The sequence below is a fragment of the Podarcis liolepis genome, assembly GCF_965112155.1.
Source record: "Podarcis liolepis genome assembly, chromosome: 10".
Classification (NCBI taxonomy): Eukaryota; Metazoa; Chordata; class Lepidosauria; order Squamata; family Lacertidae; genus Podarcis; species Podarcis liolepis.
Genome location: NC_139562.1, coordinates 54,364,661 through 54,382,164, shown reverse-complemented (window position 1 = coordinate 54,382,164; position 17,504 = coordinate 54,364,661). Strand labels below are relative to the sequence as shown.

The 17,504-nt window shown below is 41.2% G+C and overlaps 1 protein-coding gene across 1 annotated transcript in view; it reads right to left on the bottom strand.

Moving 5' to 3' along the window:
* Positions 1-17,504, bottom strand: part of MET (MET proto-oncogene, receptor tyrosine kinase) — a gene marked incomplete at its 3' end in the record, with an annotated part of 87,080 nt that overhangs the window by 22,639 nt on the left and 46,937 nt on the right. The window contains exons 4-10 of the mRNA XM_083464309.1: positions 14,886-15,011; positions 13,068-13,241; positions 6,437-6,597; positions 4,348-4,450; positions 3,724-3,860; positions 1,948-2,109; positions 917-1,016 (exon numbers count right to left, since the gene is read on the bottom strand). Of these exons, the coding sequence (XP_083320435.1) occupies positions 917-1,016; positions 1,948-2,109; positions 3,724-3,860; positions 4,348-4,450; positions 6,437-6,597; positions 13,068-13,241; positions 14,886-15,011 (963 nt within the window). The remainder of the gene's footprint in view (positions 1-916; positions 1,017-1,947; positions 2,110-3,723; positions 3,861-4,347; positions 4,451-6,436; positions 6,598-13,067; positions 13,242-14,885; positions 15,012-17,504) is intronic.

The window sequence follows — 17,504 nt, the reverse complement described above, 5'->3', positions numbered from 1 at the left end:
GGTGCTACTGGAAGGAATTTTTTTATTTTGTTAAAACATAGTTTGGGAAACTAAGAACAGGTGTCAGGCCAACGTGAACACCAGCTTCACACATGTATTTCCACCCATGCTGGCTTCAATTTCCCTATACTGTATACACACTTCTCCACGACAATGGCACTTCTCCAACAAGAATAAAATGCAGCCTACATGACAAAGAATTTTTCTACATGCTTGGCTGGTCTTAATATATTTTGTGGTATCTGAAAGCTCAGCTGGCATATAGGCCTGCACTGTGATGCCTGTTTGCCCAAGTACATCATCAAACCCTTTTAGAGACTTTAAAGAAAGCTAAGCCCACCATTGCAACTAGCTGCGGTCATCTTTAACGCAAAAGGCTGCATCGTTCTGTCAGTTAATCAGAAACTAGAAGATATATAGAGATATGCAGAATAAAAATCAACGTCTCAAACAATTCAAATTTTTAAATGCATCTTCAGCTACCCGAAGATAAGTCCCAATGAACACAGTAAAACTTACTTCTGCGTAAATTTGCACAGGATCGTGCTGCATGTTCTGTTTGAAGGTATGCGCATATTAATCTAAAGTTAGCACTTATGCTACGCAGGGGTCAGCAACCTTTTCCAGCCGTGGGTCAGTCCACCGTCCCTCAGACCATGTGGTGGGCCGGACTATCTATCTATCTATCTATCTATCTATCTATCTATCTATCTATCTATCTATCTATCTATCTATCGGGGTGAACAAATTCCTATGCCCCACAAATAACCCAGAGATGCATTTTTTTAAAAAAGCACACATTCTACATGTAAAAACACGCTGATTCCCAGACTGACCATGGGCTGGACTGAGAAGGCGATTGGGCCGCATCCGGCCCACGGGCCTTAGGTTGCCTACCCCTGTGCTACAGACTTACCACAGTAAAGTTCTTGCCCAACTTAGGGACTGTTACCACCATCTTTGGAGAGTGTGCTGAATTCAGATTGATCCCCTGAGCTGTAATTGTGCTTCCACCACTGAGAAAAAGAAATAGAAACAATATTCATATAAACAGATACCATTCCAAAATGTATTTTCATTTTCTTAAATATCAATATGTTATTTAGACTCAACAGATTAAAAATGGCCTTGTGAAAGAAATGAACACGAAATCAGAAACGGCAACCCTACGTATATAGGCCAGTCCCCTTTACTCCCTACAGTGGCCTTTGATTCCCACTTCAACCACTGTGTAAGGTTGATTTGATTTCCCCCACCTTGTTCCTGATGTAGATCTTCACTGACCCCTTCTTTCCTGGCCAGGTAAGGCACTATTCTGTGGTTCACGTCAGGTGACAAAATGTCTTGGCTCCCATATATGTGTGTATGAGTGCGAGAGAGACGCCTCATTTGGACATAATGCTAAACTATAGTTAGTGTTATGGGACTGAGCTTATGCAGGGCTTAGGCTCACACCTCTTCCTCTTCCTCTCCAGCTTGGTCATGAGAAGTTCAAAAACTTTCACTTTTCTTTTAGATTAACTACATCTTACTGTGTTGTGCAAACCTGGACAAGCTGTGGTTATCTCAGCTAGGTTAGATGAAGCAAGCCAACTTCAACCTGTAGTTTATGAAGCTGACCTATTTTCTACTAACCATAGCTAAGGTTAACCACAGTCTAGGATTCAGATGATATGCTAAACTACAGTTTATCTAAAACTGAAGTAGAAGCTCTATATTTCCTCTTCATGGTGAATGGAGACTGTAACAGCATGATGGGCTTAGGGTTTCTAAATTGTCAATAAAACCCCTTTCATTTTGGGGGAAGGTAGTGGAATCCAAATTATATAAAACTGCTTGGCATATTACCCAGGAATAAAAATGCACATCAATTTGGGAGATTTGGTAAGCTGTGCCACTCTTTGCTCATTCTTTCCTATGAATATATTTACTGGAAATTTCACTCACCTAAGAAAGGATTTGGCAGGATAAATTTTAGAAACAGTAGGGTTTTCTCTGTATGTAAAATGACCTGCTGAACGAACCGCTGAATCGATTTTCATTCTGACATGACACTCTGACACTTCTCTTTCTGGAGCAGTGTAGCACTCTATGGTATTATCAGACACTCTGCACAAGAAGAATCCAACGGGGAAAATGTTTGGTATAAATGCTATTGGAAAATACATGCTGCATATTTTCTAAAACTAGCCAAGTCCCACTTAAGAGTAAGTTCACTGAAATTAATGGGCCTAAGTTAGTTATTAAATTACATAACATTGGCTACAACCCCCTAACTTGATATCCTAGTTCTGAAATTAAGCCACCACTTCCCAGTTTGGATGACACTGTGGCTTAAACTCTGAAACTTTTTGGAGTTTGGCACATCCATTACACAATGCCAGTTCCCAGACAGAAATCAAAATGAAGAAGCAAACAGAAGGAAAGGGGGGGGGGAAAGTGTAACAGGAAGGCTAAAACACAGTAGCACACTTAGTATGAACTGCATCTCTTCATGTGTAAATATACTTCCAACATTCCATCAGACTATCAACATTCTCTGGAATCATACTCTAGCCCATGGGTAGGCAAATTAAGGCCTGGGGGCCGGATCTGGCCCAACCGCCTTCTAAATCTGGCCCACAGACGGTCCGTGAATCAGCGTGTTTTTACGTGAGTAGAATGTGCCCTTTTATTTAAAATGCATCTCTGGGTTATTTGTGGGGCCTGCCTGGTGTTTTTGAATGTTGAATGTTTTTGAATGTTTGAATGTTGAATGTTTTTGAATGAGTAGAATGTGTGCTTTTATTTAAAATGCATCTCTGGGTTATTTGTGGGGCATAGGAATTTGTTCATCCCCCCCAAAAAATATAGTCTGGCCCCCCACAAGGTCTGAGGGACAGTGGACCGGCCCCCTGCTGAAAAAGCTTGCTTACCCCTGCTCTAGCCCGACTTAAAAATGGAACTGGGGGAAAGTGGTACCCAGAACATCTTCAGGAAACAAAGTAAGCAGGCTTCAATTTGGGACACAACTACGAGGAGGCAAAACTCATCCCTCATCCCTGACACTAGGTTCACCAAGCACAGGTAGCCCCCTCCCACATATTCCTGTGTGCACCTTCCACACAAATGCATGGCTGTTTTTCCACTCCTGCTGGAAAATAATGTCAGGTGCCATAGACATCTGGCCGGCCACTGTGAGAACAGAATGCAAAACAAGGTGGGCTTGATGCAGCAAGACTCGTATTGTGTTCTTAATAAAAAATGCACTTGGGAGACAACACTAGAGTGAGGGAAAGATGTTTCCACCACCATAGATAGTGTGTGAGGCTAGACATCCATCGGCCAAAAAAGTAATAAAAACAGGGAGAGATAAACAGAAATGCACTTTTGTGGGGCTCTGCAATACACAGACCTCTCTTACACACTTAAGGCCACAGATTGTCTATACTGCACTAGTTAACTTCCTGTTGAGAAAATAATAATGCACTGTTTTCTTCTTGGATATACAGACAAGTAATTCAGTAAATAAAGTTTGAAATTTCTGATTCTTTCTATCTTAATGCTTCTGAGTTCTGATATCAGTTTCTATTGCTGCTTTTGATTTATATGCTTTATGTTTTTTCATGTACCACCCTGGTCACTTTGGGTTGAAGGGCGAAACATAAATCTAATGGAACAGTACTAATAAAATAACAACAGCCTGTACATTAACAACACTGAAAACATTGTTTCACGTTATACCTTGTCAATCTGCATTGTTTACTACCAACATAAATCTCTCGAGAGTTCCCGCTGCTTAGGTATTCCCCAGTTAAAGTCAACAGTGTTCCACCAAATCTTGGACCATAGGTGGGTGAGATGCTTCTTATTATGGGATCCTGTCAAGTAAAAAGAATGCAGCTTGTTAATTTAAAAAAAGTGAAATTAAGAATCATATTAAAAGAAAACATGCATAATGAGGTCATCATACTTAATAATAAGAAGTAGCTTTTTTAATGGTTAACAGAGGGGTGGGGAACCAGAGGTCCAGGGGCCAAATGTCCCTCTAAGACTGGACCTCAAGACCCTCCCTAGCCTAGGCCATACCCTACATCAGCACCCCACCCCCTGCTCACCAATCCTGCTCTGCACCATACTCTAGTGCTTTTGTCTAGCTGGACTGTAAACTGTGTTAGCGCTTTCTTCTTACCAGGAGGCAGGTTAGCAACATGAGTGTTAGGAGTGTATGCATAGAAATATCTTGTCTTCTTCATGGCCTTTCTAAGCAAAGGTACGAATCACATCCATGCCCCCTGGAAGGTTTCTCACAAGAGAATGCAGTCCTCAAGCTGAAAAATGTTTCTCGCCCTTGCTTTTAACACTTACCACGTAAGAGAAGGTATTGAAAGTGGCATTAGCTTGTCCATTTGAAACGACGCTTGATACATTAAAACGTGCATTCGTTACATCGCCAAGTGTGCACTCCAACCTTCAACAACAAAGCAAAAACATTCTTTCTAATTATGTTATAAATATAAAATAATCACCCAAGCATATAATAATAATCTTCATTTTTTAAAGTTTTTATAACTTTCCCTGATGCATAATGTTAACTTATTATTTTATTAAATCAGTAATTATAGATAGCCCTGAAGCTGCAGATATTTTGCCAATAATTTGTGATGTACCTCTGACTTAGTGCGTGGAGGGGGAGAGAGAGGAGAACACATTCCAGTTTCTATGTAAACACACTTTTTAATATATATATTTTGTTCCAAACAGTGGGTGAAAGATCAACAAAACTTGTCTCTTACAAGAGCTCTGCCCTAACAGATGTTACAGTGGTAAGAAAAACTTCCTTGGGTGTTCCCAAGAGTATCACAAAAAGTACGTGTTAGGACAGCTTTATCAGGGATTTATCAAAAGGAATGATATGATGAGGCTTGTATGAGCCACTCAGAGAAAACAAGTCCTTTAATGACATCATCCTTACAGCTATGCCAGAACACAACCCCAAAAGGTAAAATGTTAAAGATGTAAATTCAGAAGTAGCTGTTAATAGTCACTTTCTGTGATCCTAAAGTACTAATTGGAACCAACTGTAAGAATTGACAGGAACCAAACAGAACTAGTTTGGGACCTGAACTATATATTTGTGCTGGGTTTCTTCCAATGGTGCTACAGTAATGTTTTTAACTGTCAGCTTTAACTGTCTATGATGTAGCAGCGACATCTCTTCCCAAGAGGAGATGCATGGGTTCTGCTGTTGAGGACTCTGTAGTCCAAGGTGGTCCAACTCGCAGACCTTTTTTTGGAAGCTCTCAGAAGTCACCCAGAAGAAAAGCGGCTATGAGTCTTTCCAAACAACCAAATGCTACCACCGCCATTGCCCCCTTGGAGAGCCAGGGTATGGAGCAGCTCTCACTGCTATGCAGGGGTACTAGAGACCAAATTGCGCTGCGGGTTAAACCACAGAGCCTAGGACTTGCCAATCAGAAGGTCGGCGGTTCGAATCCCTGCAACGGGTTGAGCTCCCGTTGTTCGGTCCCTGCTCCTGCCAACCTAGCAGTTTGAAAGCATGTCAAGTGCAAGTAGGTAAATAGGTACCGCTCCAGCGGGAAGGTAAACGGCATTTCTGTGCACTGCTCTGGTTTGCCAGAAGCAGCTCAATCATGCTGGCCACATGACCCGGAAGCTGTATGCCAGCTCCCTTGGCCAATAAAGCGAGATGAGCGCCACAACCCCAGAGTCGGCCACGACTGGACCTAATGGTCAGGGGTCCCTTTACCTTTATGGAGCATGACATTTCCCCTCTTCCTCCTTTATGGCCCAGCACTGTACTACAACCAGAGTTTATTGGTGGTTTTCATCCTCAAACAAAGGACGGCTTGTGTAAGCAGAAGTGAGAGATGTGAGCTGCAGATCAAGGTTTGTGGCAGCCAGCACCCATCCTCCGCTGAGACAGCCTTTGGTCTGAGAGGTTGGACTGCCATGCTGTAGACATGGTCAACATTTCCTACCTCCACATTCTATCTACTGTATATTGGTACACCAGATTAATGACTGAGGCTGGTGCAGAGCCAGTCCACATGGCTAGCTAATTGGCTGGGAATCTACATTTGGCAGGGTATGTTAGTAACAGACCTTTAAATCTTTTTTAATCCCCACTGAGATAAAAAAGGCACTCATATGAAATAGGCAGTTCATGCTATACAGAACTAGGTTAACAGACAACAAACACATGTAAATAATAAATAAAATAAAGTGCTACTGAGAACTATTGACAGAGTAAGAGCTATGAGCTGGTGGTTGGACCATCTTTCAGTGACACAGTTTGCCACCCACCAACATTTACTACTGAATATCTCACTTCAGTGACAGATGGCCAAAGAATGCATGACACAAGTTTGGTGGTGTCTTCCATCGCCCATGTGCCTCGTGATACATGCTTATAAAGACAGCGTTGATCTCTTACTTGTTTTTGTCGCTAGCTTTGACATCCAGAATGCACTGCTGTCCCCCAATAAGAACCGACATTTTTTTAAGATTGAGCTTGTTGTTTTTGCTGAACCCAAAGTCCCACCCACACAGGGTCAGTCTTGTTACACCATCAAAAGCTGCGCTGTTTGGAAGAATCTGAAAAGGAAAAAAAAAAATAGTAACACACTTAGGATTTCTGATGGGCTTTGAAGGTGTTTTTCAAAGGGGAAAATAATGGGAGAAAATAATTTCTTCTTCTGGAGAGTACCCTACCCTTTATCTTAATTGTTCCTCACCTTTCATTCATCACAGTATGAGCATTCTCAGACAGTAGCAATAAATAACCCAGCCACTGCTCGAAAGCTCTGAATTATTATGTTTAGGGGCACTGAACAAGCTCTGCATTGTAATAGTCTTTTTAATACCCCTTTAGCTTGTCTTTTATGTCTTTCTTGTGGTATGTAGAAGAATACAATGCACTTATTTTATTAGAAGTAAGATAGTGAATAAAAGAATATCAGTAACTTATTTCACCAACGTGATGAAAAGGCAAGAATTCATGGAGATGATAGCTTCAAAGACATCTAAATCAAACATTGCCTTGGGAGCCACAGAATTAGCAGGGCTTCTACAATGCTTTGGCTGAATTGATATCATTTGGTTACTTCTACATTTTCAAGTTAAAAATAAACTACCTTGCAGCAATGTAGTGACAATCCAAAAAGGAAGTGCTCTTCCCCCTCCCACAACCTTCTATATATTGTAAATTGTGTTGTAAATATAACAATGGTGGGAAAAATATATGAATACTATGGAAGTTGTTCAAATTTCAGCAAGGCACTGTCAATAAAATCTGACAATGCTTTTAAGGCATATATAGACTTTTAACAATAGCATCTGAGTTTGCAAACATTCAAGCCCCCGGGCTAGAGAACAAAAGAATTAACTTATGCTTGTGATGGAACTACTAAAGTGACTTGGGCTTAATATTTTATAGTGAGAGTTATTTTATTCCTAAGAAGCAGCACAATTGTGTCTTTCATCATGAATCCTGCTTCTTCATGTTGCATCTGAAAAGGACATTTCTAGTAAAATACTCAGGTTACTGTACTCTTTGAACATCCAAAAGGAACTGGCACATTTCATTTAAACTTTATTGACTTGGCTTAATGCTAGAAGGATTTAGGAAATAAAATGCCAAGGGCGAAGTAGGTATTGTGAACATGCTGCACAAATTAAACCATATAAATAGTGAAACAATTGATCCTAGGGAAAATGAGACAATGAATTAAATCCAGACCCTACTAAAGTCCATTTTGAATCTACTCCAGAGTCATCTTTATGTATATGCCGTATTTCCTCAATGTCTTATATTACCCTCCCTTGTGTAAACAAGACTCTAGAGTTTGTTGGTCTGCAAAATCTTCTATCAATGACAATGAGGCAGAGGGCCTTCTCAGTGGTGGTGCCCGCCTTGTGGAACGCCCTCCCATCAGATGTCAAGGAAATAAACTATCTGACTTTTAGAAGACATCTGAAGGCAGCCCTGTTTAGGGAAGTTTTTAATGTTTGATGCTTTATTCTGTTTTTAATCTGTTGGGAGCCACCCAGAGTAGCTGGGGAACCCCAGCCAGATAGGTGGGGTATAATTTTAAATTATTGTTTTTATCGCTATTATTTAACCATGCTAATGAGCAGGACATCCTGGATTTACAGAAGCCACCCCAGCTTCGGATGCCAATCCTAGATGTCCCTTTTTGGCTCCCTCTGCTTCCTCCTCCGCAGGCACTGCCTCTGCCACATTCTCCCAGGAACCAAAAGAACACAAAACCCAAAGATGTTTGTGTGTTTTTTGTGCCATGCTCTCCTATTCCTCTGGTGCTGCTTCTGGATGTAGGTGCGTGTGTGGCGCCTGTGTGTGTGGTGGTGAACAGCAATGAGTAAGGGCAGCCAGTGGTAAGATGAGGGGGAAGGCGGTATGTAAGGGTGGCTGGTGGCAGGATGGTGAAGGGGTGGGGGGAGAGGCAGCTGGTGGAGTGATGTTGTGGGAGGTCATGTCCCAATCTTCCCTCCCAGGAGGTTGGAGGGTATGTACTTAATATTAAGTACTGCTGCTAAATAACTACAAGTCAGGCTCCCCCCTCCCCCAGCCAGAGCTCACCGGAACTCAGTTCCAGCACCTACTCAGGTGGGCACCATTGTCATCATGCCACCATGAAAGGACGCATCCACGGTGATTTCCAGCACCTCTTTTTCTAGAAAAATAGCACCGAGAGACATTTTGAGAGATTTTCCCAAGCCAAACAAGTATAGCTGCTCATAGAGGTGCAAGTATACATGAACATTTATAGGGAAGCCCAAGTTTTATTTCAATAGAATTAAGTTTCATTTGTGCCTTCCGTAGTTGTACATTTCTATATTACATGAAATAGGGAAGTTCAGATATTTTGTGGGCTTTTTTCTTTCTTTTGCTTATTTAGAGAGAAACCGTTTTGACAAAGCAAAGGTTACAAACTGGGAGTCCTACTCTTGCATTTAAAAAACACTAACAAAATTGCTCTTGATGGGATAGATTGCCATCTCTGCCCCCCCCTTTTTTTTACCAACTAAAGGCTTGGTCCCAGGGCGATATCTACAATGGTAGCAGCAGTTTTTATGTCACTCCATGTTTCTGCGTATTGTATTTTGATCACAATTGCCTTAGACCACTGCACTAAGACCAAAACAACCCATAGCTGTTGTTGGGGCCGGTTCAACGTGACTAGGCAAAACAACACAAAGACGGAAAATTTTCTTTATCATATTAAAGGCAAAATGAGTGCATTACCATCAACTCAGACCTTTGCAATTACCACTCTGTGTTTAACTTAAGGACCAGAGTATCACTTAGCATATTTTAACCGCACTGTTCCTTTAAAACCCTCATATATATGGATGGATTTACGGATTCTATTGCAAATGCCACACAAAGCAGGTTATCTTTGATTTGATAGTACCAGCAAAAAGCCTCAAACACACGGTTCTTCCCTAGATTTAATGTGCATGGGTGTAAAGCAATAGGCCAAAGATGAATAATCTTTTTTTTTTTTTTTTTTAGTAGTAATGCCAACCGTCATGGTCTACCAAAGCGTGAAATCTCCCTTAGCAGCTAGCGACCATAAAGATTTAGGTTCTCAGCTGCATTATTTTTCTTCCTTTTAGAAATAAGTTCCACAAACTCACACATGCTGTGGCACAAGCTATTAGGAAATTTCATCATTTATCACTGCCAGAGAATAATATTTATTGCATTTTTTAAAAAAATAATATATTCAGCACATGAACCTGAGCTTTATATCAATCCAATTGCACTCTGAGAATTTTTCATCATTCACTAAAATTTCTCCTGAGTAAGCACAGTGGACTTGATTTAAAGAATTGCTATACAGTATTCATGAAACTCCCCCCCCCCCCATGGCTTCCTTACTCAACAGATACCTTTAAAAACATTTCCTGCATGTAAAAATAACATGACTATACCAAGCATGCCTGCATTTTGTCATAAAAACCCAAATTACACATGACGGCTTTGAACAATTTCATACTAACCTCACAGACTAATGATAGCATGACATCTCAGTCACACGAAGTCCTCTTACCCTTGCCCTGGCAGAGGTAAGGGGCCTTAATGTAGTTTTAAATGTGATTTACATTCACTCTAAGGCCGTTTTACACTACGTGAAGTGCATAAAAGGCCTAATGTAACTATGAATCAGACTTCATAATTTAAAAATTATTTAGGGCCTGCTTTCCACCCCATTTAAGCCATGTGCACTTGCTTAAAGTGATTGTAAAAGCTTCCCCCTTTCAGAGAAGACAGATTTCCCTTCATGTTGTGCATCTATACATAACTGTAGGGTGCAAGGATTGTTCATTGGTCCTTCCTGAATTCACAGCTGAGTTCTAATCCATTACAAAAGATGCATTTACCATTATCCTGCTATGTCTTGTCACCATAGGCTTTTTCTCTTTTGCTTCAACACAGATTACAACAGTTTGATAAGGTACAAATTTGACACAGATTCTGTTTCTGTGTCGGGCTTGACTTGGATGCTATTTTAAGCACTTTTAAAAGCAAAACAGAAGTATGTTTGGTAGTTCAAAGGCTCTACTATTTATGCATTTATCCATCTAAAAACACCGATAACAGTGAGCAGCAGAGACAAATATATCGAGTGAACGGTTGGTGTGTTTACGTGTGGGATTACAAGTGGCATGGACGCTCTGTAAAACTAGACCTTCATAATTATGTCACACTTAATGCAAAATGATTTGGTTAAATGCAGAGGCAGCCTGTACAAATCTTGCAATGACCATAGCTAACTGAAAACAGCAATGGGCTACTAAGCTCTTTTCTCATTTGTGTAATTTAACTCTTGCTCACACTTTTTGCATTCATGAATATTTTTTAACGGGAAGCAGCTTCTAGAGAGGTTCCCTTTCCTAAGGGCCAATCTGCAGGCTGTCTCTTTACTTAATGGGCAACAATACACAACCCAAATGTGTCAACAGAATTGACAGCTCCGTTATAGGGCTTCCATTGGGAACAGGGTTCCGTTGGGCCAGCCTCAGTACTGAGGTTCAAAAAAGTTAAACAACATTTTATTAAAGATCTTCTTGGTTCACAAAAAATGTGCATTGTCTCTCTCCGTCCGCCCCCTCCAAATCATAAAGTCTTTTTTACGTTTGATGTGAGACGTTATACAGAGTAAGGTGGGGAAGAAGAATGAGGGGAAGGAGAAGGGGAAGAGAGGATTGCAGTGGTAATATTTAGTATGTTTGTGTGGTTTTATGCCAGTGTCACTTGAGTAGGTTCTCTATTCATTTATTGTTTGTGTGTGTGTGTGTGTGTGTGTGTGTGTACACATACATACATGTAATGGGTTTAGGGGTTGCTCGTGCGTAAGTTGCTGCCACTCCTGGCTAGGTTACCTGGTTAACCCTTTCTGACTGAGCAGCCTCCAGCATCGTGACTGTCTCAGTCGCTGGCAGAATCCGTCAGTGGGCATTTCTTAAACCTTTTCCAGCATAAAAGTTGTTTGACGCCAAGTCTCCTCCTACTCTCCCTGCGCAGAAGTCTTCTGTGCAGAGAGGGTGTGGGCAGCGGAGTACCCGTACTCTCTCCGCTGGTCTCCAGCGAAGAGTCTTGGAGCCTACTCCCCGATTCCCCCACCTGCCCCCCTTCTCCACTGGTGTTACGCTGATTTCTTTCCCCAGCAGATGGGCTGCCTCTCTCCCTACTGGGACCCTCTCCTGCATCCCTTTGGAGCCTTCCCTCCACCTCTAGCTCCGATGGCAGTTCCCTGACAATACACAAACACACATATATGTATAAATACACATATACACACATACATATATATTTCTTGGTGGTGAGAGAGGTTGGGGAGGCAGGGTGTGGTTGGTTATCTTTAGTTGGCTGCAGTGAGGTTTGTTTGTGGGGTGGGGTGATTGTTGGGTCAGGTCAGCCATATTGGTCCATGCTTACTCGTGACAGGTCTCTTCAGTGTTTCTGGCTGCTGAGAGTAGGTGGATTATGAGCTCTTTATAGTGTGCATGGGCATTATTATCTTGGAAGATGTTTAGTAGGGCTAATTCTAGGGTGACTTCTAATAGCTGTTTAGTTATTTTGCTCGTTTGCTGTAGGACTGCTATCCAGAAGTTGGATTTGGGGGCATTCCCACCACAAGTGGAGATACGTGCCTGTGGAGGTGCAGCCTCTCCAACATTTTGGTGAGGTTCCTGGGCATATCAGTGCCAGTTTCCATGGTGTTAGATATTTTTAAAAAAATTTAAACGGAAAAGAAAGCCAGTCTCTATTAATTACTCTTGTTACCAAGAATGAGGAAGTCACTTCATTATGAGAAATCTAAAGTGAGAAAGATTCACCAACTTTCAAGTCCTAAATTGGTATGCAAAAAAACTCTGGGAGTCATTCAGCATGTTCACACCTGACTTATTCCCATATTGATGCCGAAAGCCATAATTAGTTCGCATAAATGAAAACTCTAAGTTGTCCCAGGGCAAAGTATGGAAAAGGCACCTGCCAGGCTTTACCAATTTTACTGGGATTTTTGTCCAGGCAAAACTTGACAAAGGCCTTCTCTCAATTTCTGTATTTTACCCTAATGGGCAAATAAAAGTTTGGAGGGTAGAGATTCCATTTAGAAACATGGCGGAAGGGCGGCAAAAGAGGATTACCCCTCTCCTCAATGCTGTAGCCCCAAATGTAATTTGAGAGAGACTGAAAATGCTTTTTCCTTCAGGCAGGGAAAAGCCCCACTGAAGAGATTTTCTGTTGGTGTGCCATAGTGTAAGAACATCTTATTCAAATAACTGGAGGGCATGTTTTAACTTGTGAAAAGGAAATCACAGAAGTGATACTTCATGTGTCCCACTGCAGTAGTTTTTTTTTTCTAGATCCTTCCAACCCACTCCCTGCTTGGGGTTGAACTGGCAAATCGCTGCTTCTTATCTGGAAAGTTTTTCTCCAAAAAGGTTACAAGAGTTTGCCCAGAATTGTATACACTTATCATTACACCAGTCTACATTACACAGGGATTAATGAAAGAAAAAGATAGCTTTACCTGAGAAATTTTGGGCGCACATGTTTCCTGTGTCCAGCTTCCTACAGTGCACTCAGATGACCGCACGCAGTGGTCGCCACACCAGCCGCAATTCATAAAGGAAGGCAATCGAAGGCATTGGCTACAGGTATTGACGTGAGAGCACCCTGGTCCAATGAGTGGGATCTTTGTTATCTAGTGACAGGAAAGTTACATGAAAATCACCCCAAAACTGTATAGGTTAGTAGACCCTGTATACACAGCTGAGGAGCCAGAAACACTTTTAAGTTACCCTGCCGATGATATGGCTGTTAACTTTTACAATATAGGCAGGCTCATATTCTTCAATAAACACTGAAAGCACAACCCATCAGAAGACTGATGGATCACAGAAAGGGAAGGGATTCTCTTGCTGCACACTATGTGTAGGGCTGCTGATCCATGCTAGGTATATCAGTAAATCTAAACCACAACACATGAGAAGTATCCCTGTGTGTTCACGCACCCCTCCAAAAAATCCCTTGCTAAGTCTTTTTACTCACTTCTTTTTCACCTCTAGAGTAACTGGTCCTGCAAGAAGCAGAAGGCATACTTGAAAGCAGCATTGAGTTGCTGTTTAAAATAGGGGATTAAAAATGTGTTGAGTTCATTGCTTGAACAGACTGGGGTTGTTGTGGCTGTTATTTTTCCAGAACCTGAATCCATACCTTCAAGCACAGCTTTGGGTAATGTATGCTTGATTGTAAAGGCCACCTCCTAGTCTAGTTTTAAATGGCTAATGGTGGCTAATTTGCCTCTCCTGTAAGGCAGGAATAATGGTACCTTCCTAGTCAGTGTCAATTAATTGGTGCCTGTAGAATTCCTAAAAGGATGGGGCGAACAACTATCAAGAATGATGAATTACACTAACATTTCTTCGCTTTAAACTCTCTTTCCAATAATAGAATATGTTTAATACCATTTAAGCTCAATACATTATCAACAAAGGTCATTCGAAACACCATTCTTTTACTTAAGTCATTGTGTATTTTTCTTCTCAACAGCTTGCACTAAAGAAAAAGGAAAGGTGTCAGCCCTACATTTACATTACTTTTCTTTTACTGGTTTTCATCACAGGTCTTCTGCTCAAACAGTTCTCTATATTCATTTACTTGATTTCTTAGTGCAAAAATAAAAATAAAAAATCAAAGAAGCAAATAATGCATACAAGATTATGGAAAGGCTGCAAGGAGAACTCATTAGAACCTCAAAGAGCGTATTAAAGTTTAACCAATATGGACTTTTGCACAGAGTGACTCTTAAATTGGTTTTTGCCTTTCCACATTTGTATTCAAATGTAAGAATATCTTTATACTGGGCCTCTTCTATTCTTTATATTCCAGAATACAATGGCAGTACAGTGGTACCTCGGGTTAAGTACTTAATTCGTTCCAGAGGTCCGTATTTAACCTGAAACTGTTCTTAACCTGAAGCACCACTTTAGCTAATGGGGCCTCCTGCTGCTGCCGCACCGCCGGAGCACAATTTCTGTTCTCATCCTGAAGCAAAGTTCTTAACCTGAAGCACTATTTCTGGGTTAGCGGAGTCTGTAACCTGAAGCGTATATAACCCGAGGTACCACTGTATAACCTGTGGAAATGCCCTTAAACCTGGACATAGTTGCCCCAGGATGAGAACGGAAATCGCGCGGCGGCGGCAGGAGGCCCCATTAGTGAAAGTGCGCCTCAGGTTAAGAATGGTTTTGGGTTAAGAGCAGACCTCTGGAACGAATTAAGTTCGTAACCCGAAGTACCACTGTATAAAGGTATCCCTATAATCAAAAGATGATGAAATATTTACCCTATTCCCGGTGACCACCAGAATATAACCATCATCGCCTGGCAAATTCTTAATTAGAGAAACAGGATGGTGATCCAGTTGGAAATTTACATACGGTTCATAGTGTTCTGAACGAGAAATTACTATCTGAAAAAGAAAAATTTAGAAAGCAAACAATTTATATTCATATTATGCAGTAATCTTGATCTACAATTATAATTCCATTTTGGGGGGGCAGGGATACAAATACCAATCCATTATAAATGCACTAAGAACCAATGAGAAAACAGCTTAAAATCAACAATGTTTTGAAAACAATAGAGGTCAACATTTTTTTTTATTAAAGTTGTATCACTTTTGGGAAACAAAAGACTTTAGACTGACAGCAATGAATTCTAAAAGTAACCCTAGACACTGAATTTTGGACCAGTTGGAAGTTTCTGAGTTGTCTTCAAGGGCAGCCCCATATAAAATGCACTGCAACAATCCAATCTGGAAGTTACTAGAGCATGGAGTACCATGTCCAAATCATCTCTGTCCGAAAGGGGCAGCAGTTGGTGAATCAGCTGGAGCTGGAAATAGCCACTCCCAGACACAGAGGCCACCTGTCCTTTAATTGACAATGTTGGATCAGGGAGTACCCCCAACCTACGAACCTGCTCCTTCCAGGGGAATACAACCCCATCCAGAACAGTGTGTTCCCACCTTCTGGACCAGGGAACTTGAAACACATAACACCTGTCCTTTCATGATGCAATTTCAGGTTGTTTGCCCACATCCAAACACTTGTCTAGCACCTCAAGTCACCTCTCCTGATTCAGATGGATAAGAGAAATAGATCTGGGTGCCATCCACATATGGGTGACACTTCACTCCGAAACTTCTGATGACAGCTCCCAGCAGTTTCCTACAGATGTTAAATAGCATTGGGGACAAGATGGAACAGTTTGCCACCCCTTAAAATGCACAGAAATACTGTTTTAGCTTTGTGTAGCTTAGTGTGTATGAGGCTAACCAAAACTGGCATGTCTTATTTTTAGATAAAGGTTAATAGCTATTACAGGGTGCAATAGTGTTCTGTTAAAAGTCAACTGTGGCAGAGTTGAATTCCTCAAGTAAAAATTTCTATGAAATCCCAGTTAACATCTTTGAATTACTTTGAAATAAACTTTTAAAAGACCAGTGCCATAGCTATTCTCAGAGGGGTGGAATCCAATGGTTGCCACATTTATGGGCAACTCTAACTACGATTTTGTGGTCATTGTCTGGCGGTGCGGAAGAAGCAAAAACTCAGTGGAGATGTGTAGTTTAAGCGGCATGCAACTTTGACCCAGTGTTTCAGACATGGTTTGGTTTTACAACCAGGAGAAAGTGTGAAACACACACACACACACACACACACAAATAAACTGCAAAGCTGCGTGAAAAAACAGATTAATGTTGGTATTAGGGAGAGGTAAATCCACAGCTGCAAATACCTTTATAATGGATCATTAGCTGTGTTTTCTCTTGAATGCCCACTGCTACGAAATGCCAAGAATGCTTCCTCTTATTGCCAAATGTTATTTCTTGACTGAGCATGCGTTAACCCTTGAATTGCTTCTAAGATGCATCTTCAAAACAATGCCAGAACCATTTGGTCCTGTTTCCATGGTTCTAGAGAGCTGCCCAGTACTTCAGCAAGGATCCATTATCACTGAAACTGAACACCACAGCAAGTAAACAAGCTTTGTTCTGGCAATCCAGGCTGAAGACATTCCTTACTACTAGTAAAAGTTGCAAGTGCTATAAACTCATTATTACCTTCGCTATGTTGAGGCCATTGCCACAACCTCTGAAATGCATTTTAGGGAAGAAGTTATAAGGGCTCCTCCCTAAGGGCCTGTGTCACATTTTCTAGGCACAGATCTGGGATTTCCAGGTCAATGTCTGAATGGTGGGGTTCGTTTTTTTGTCCTAGCATTTTCCCTGGGAAAACCTGCATTTTACTGCTGGATCGGAGAAAACGGCACCAAGTTGTATTTAATAATTTTCTTCTGAAGACCAATTGGGTCAAAACATGTCATATTAGGCTTTGACCTGAACTGAGGTCAATTTGTTACTGTAACTTCTCTACAATCCTCTATTTTGACTACATCTTCATATTTTCATGTTGGATTAAAGTTTTGCTTCATTTCCCTATAATAATTAGAAGCATTTCACATTTTTTATTCTCACCAATGGGTTTAGTTTGGTTGGTTACATGCAGCATATTTTCTTTATTAATTATTATATTTATATGCCACTTTTCCTCCAAGGAGCTTAGAATGGCATACAGTGTTCTCTCCCCTCCCCATTTTATTCTCACAATGAGGTAGGTTGGGCTGAGACAATGTGACTGGCCCAGTGTCACCCAGTGAGATTCATGACAGGGATCTAAACCTAGATCTCTCTGAAAATAGATAAAGGTAAAAGACCCCTGGACAGTTAAGTCCAGTCAAAAGCGACTATGGGGTTGTGGTGCTCATTTTGCTTTCAGGCCGAGGGAGCCAGCGTTTATCCACAGACAGCTTTCCAGGTCATGTGGCCAGCATGACTAAAGGGCTTTTGGCACAATGGAACACCATGACAGAAACCAGAGCGCACAGAAACACCATTTAC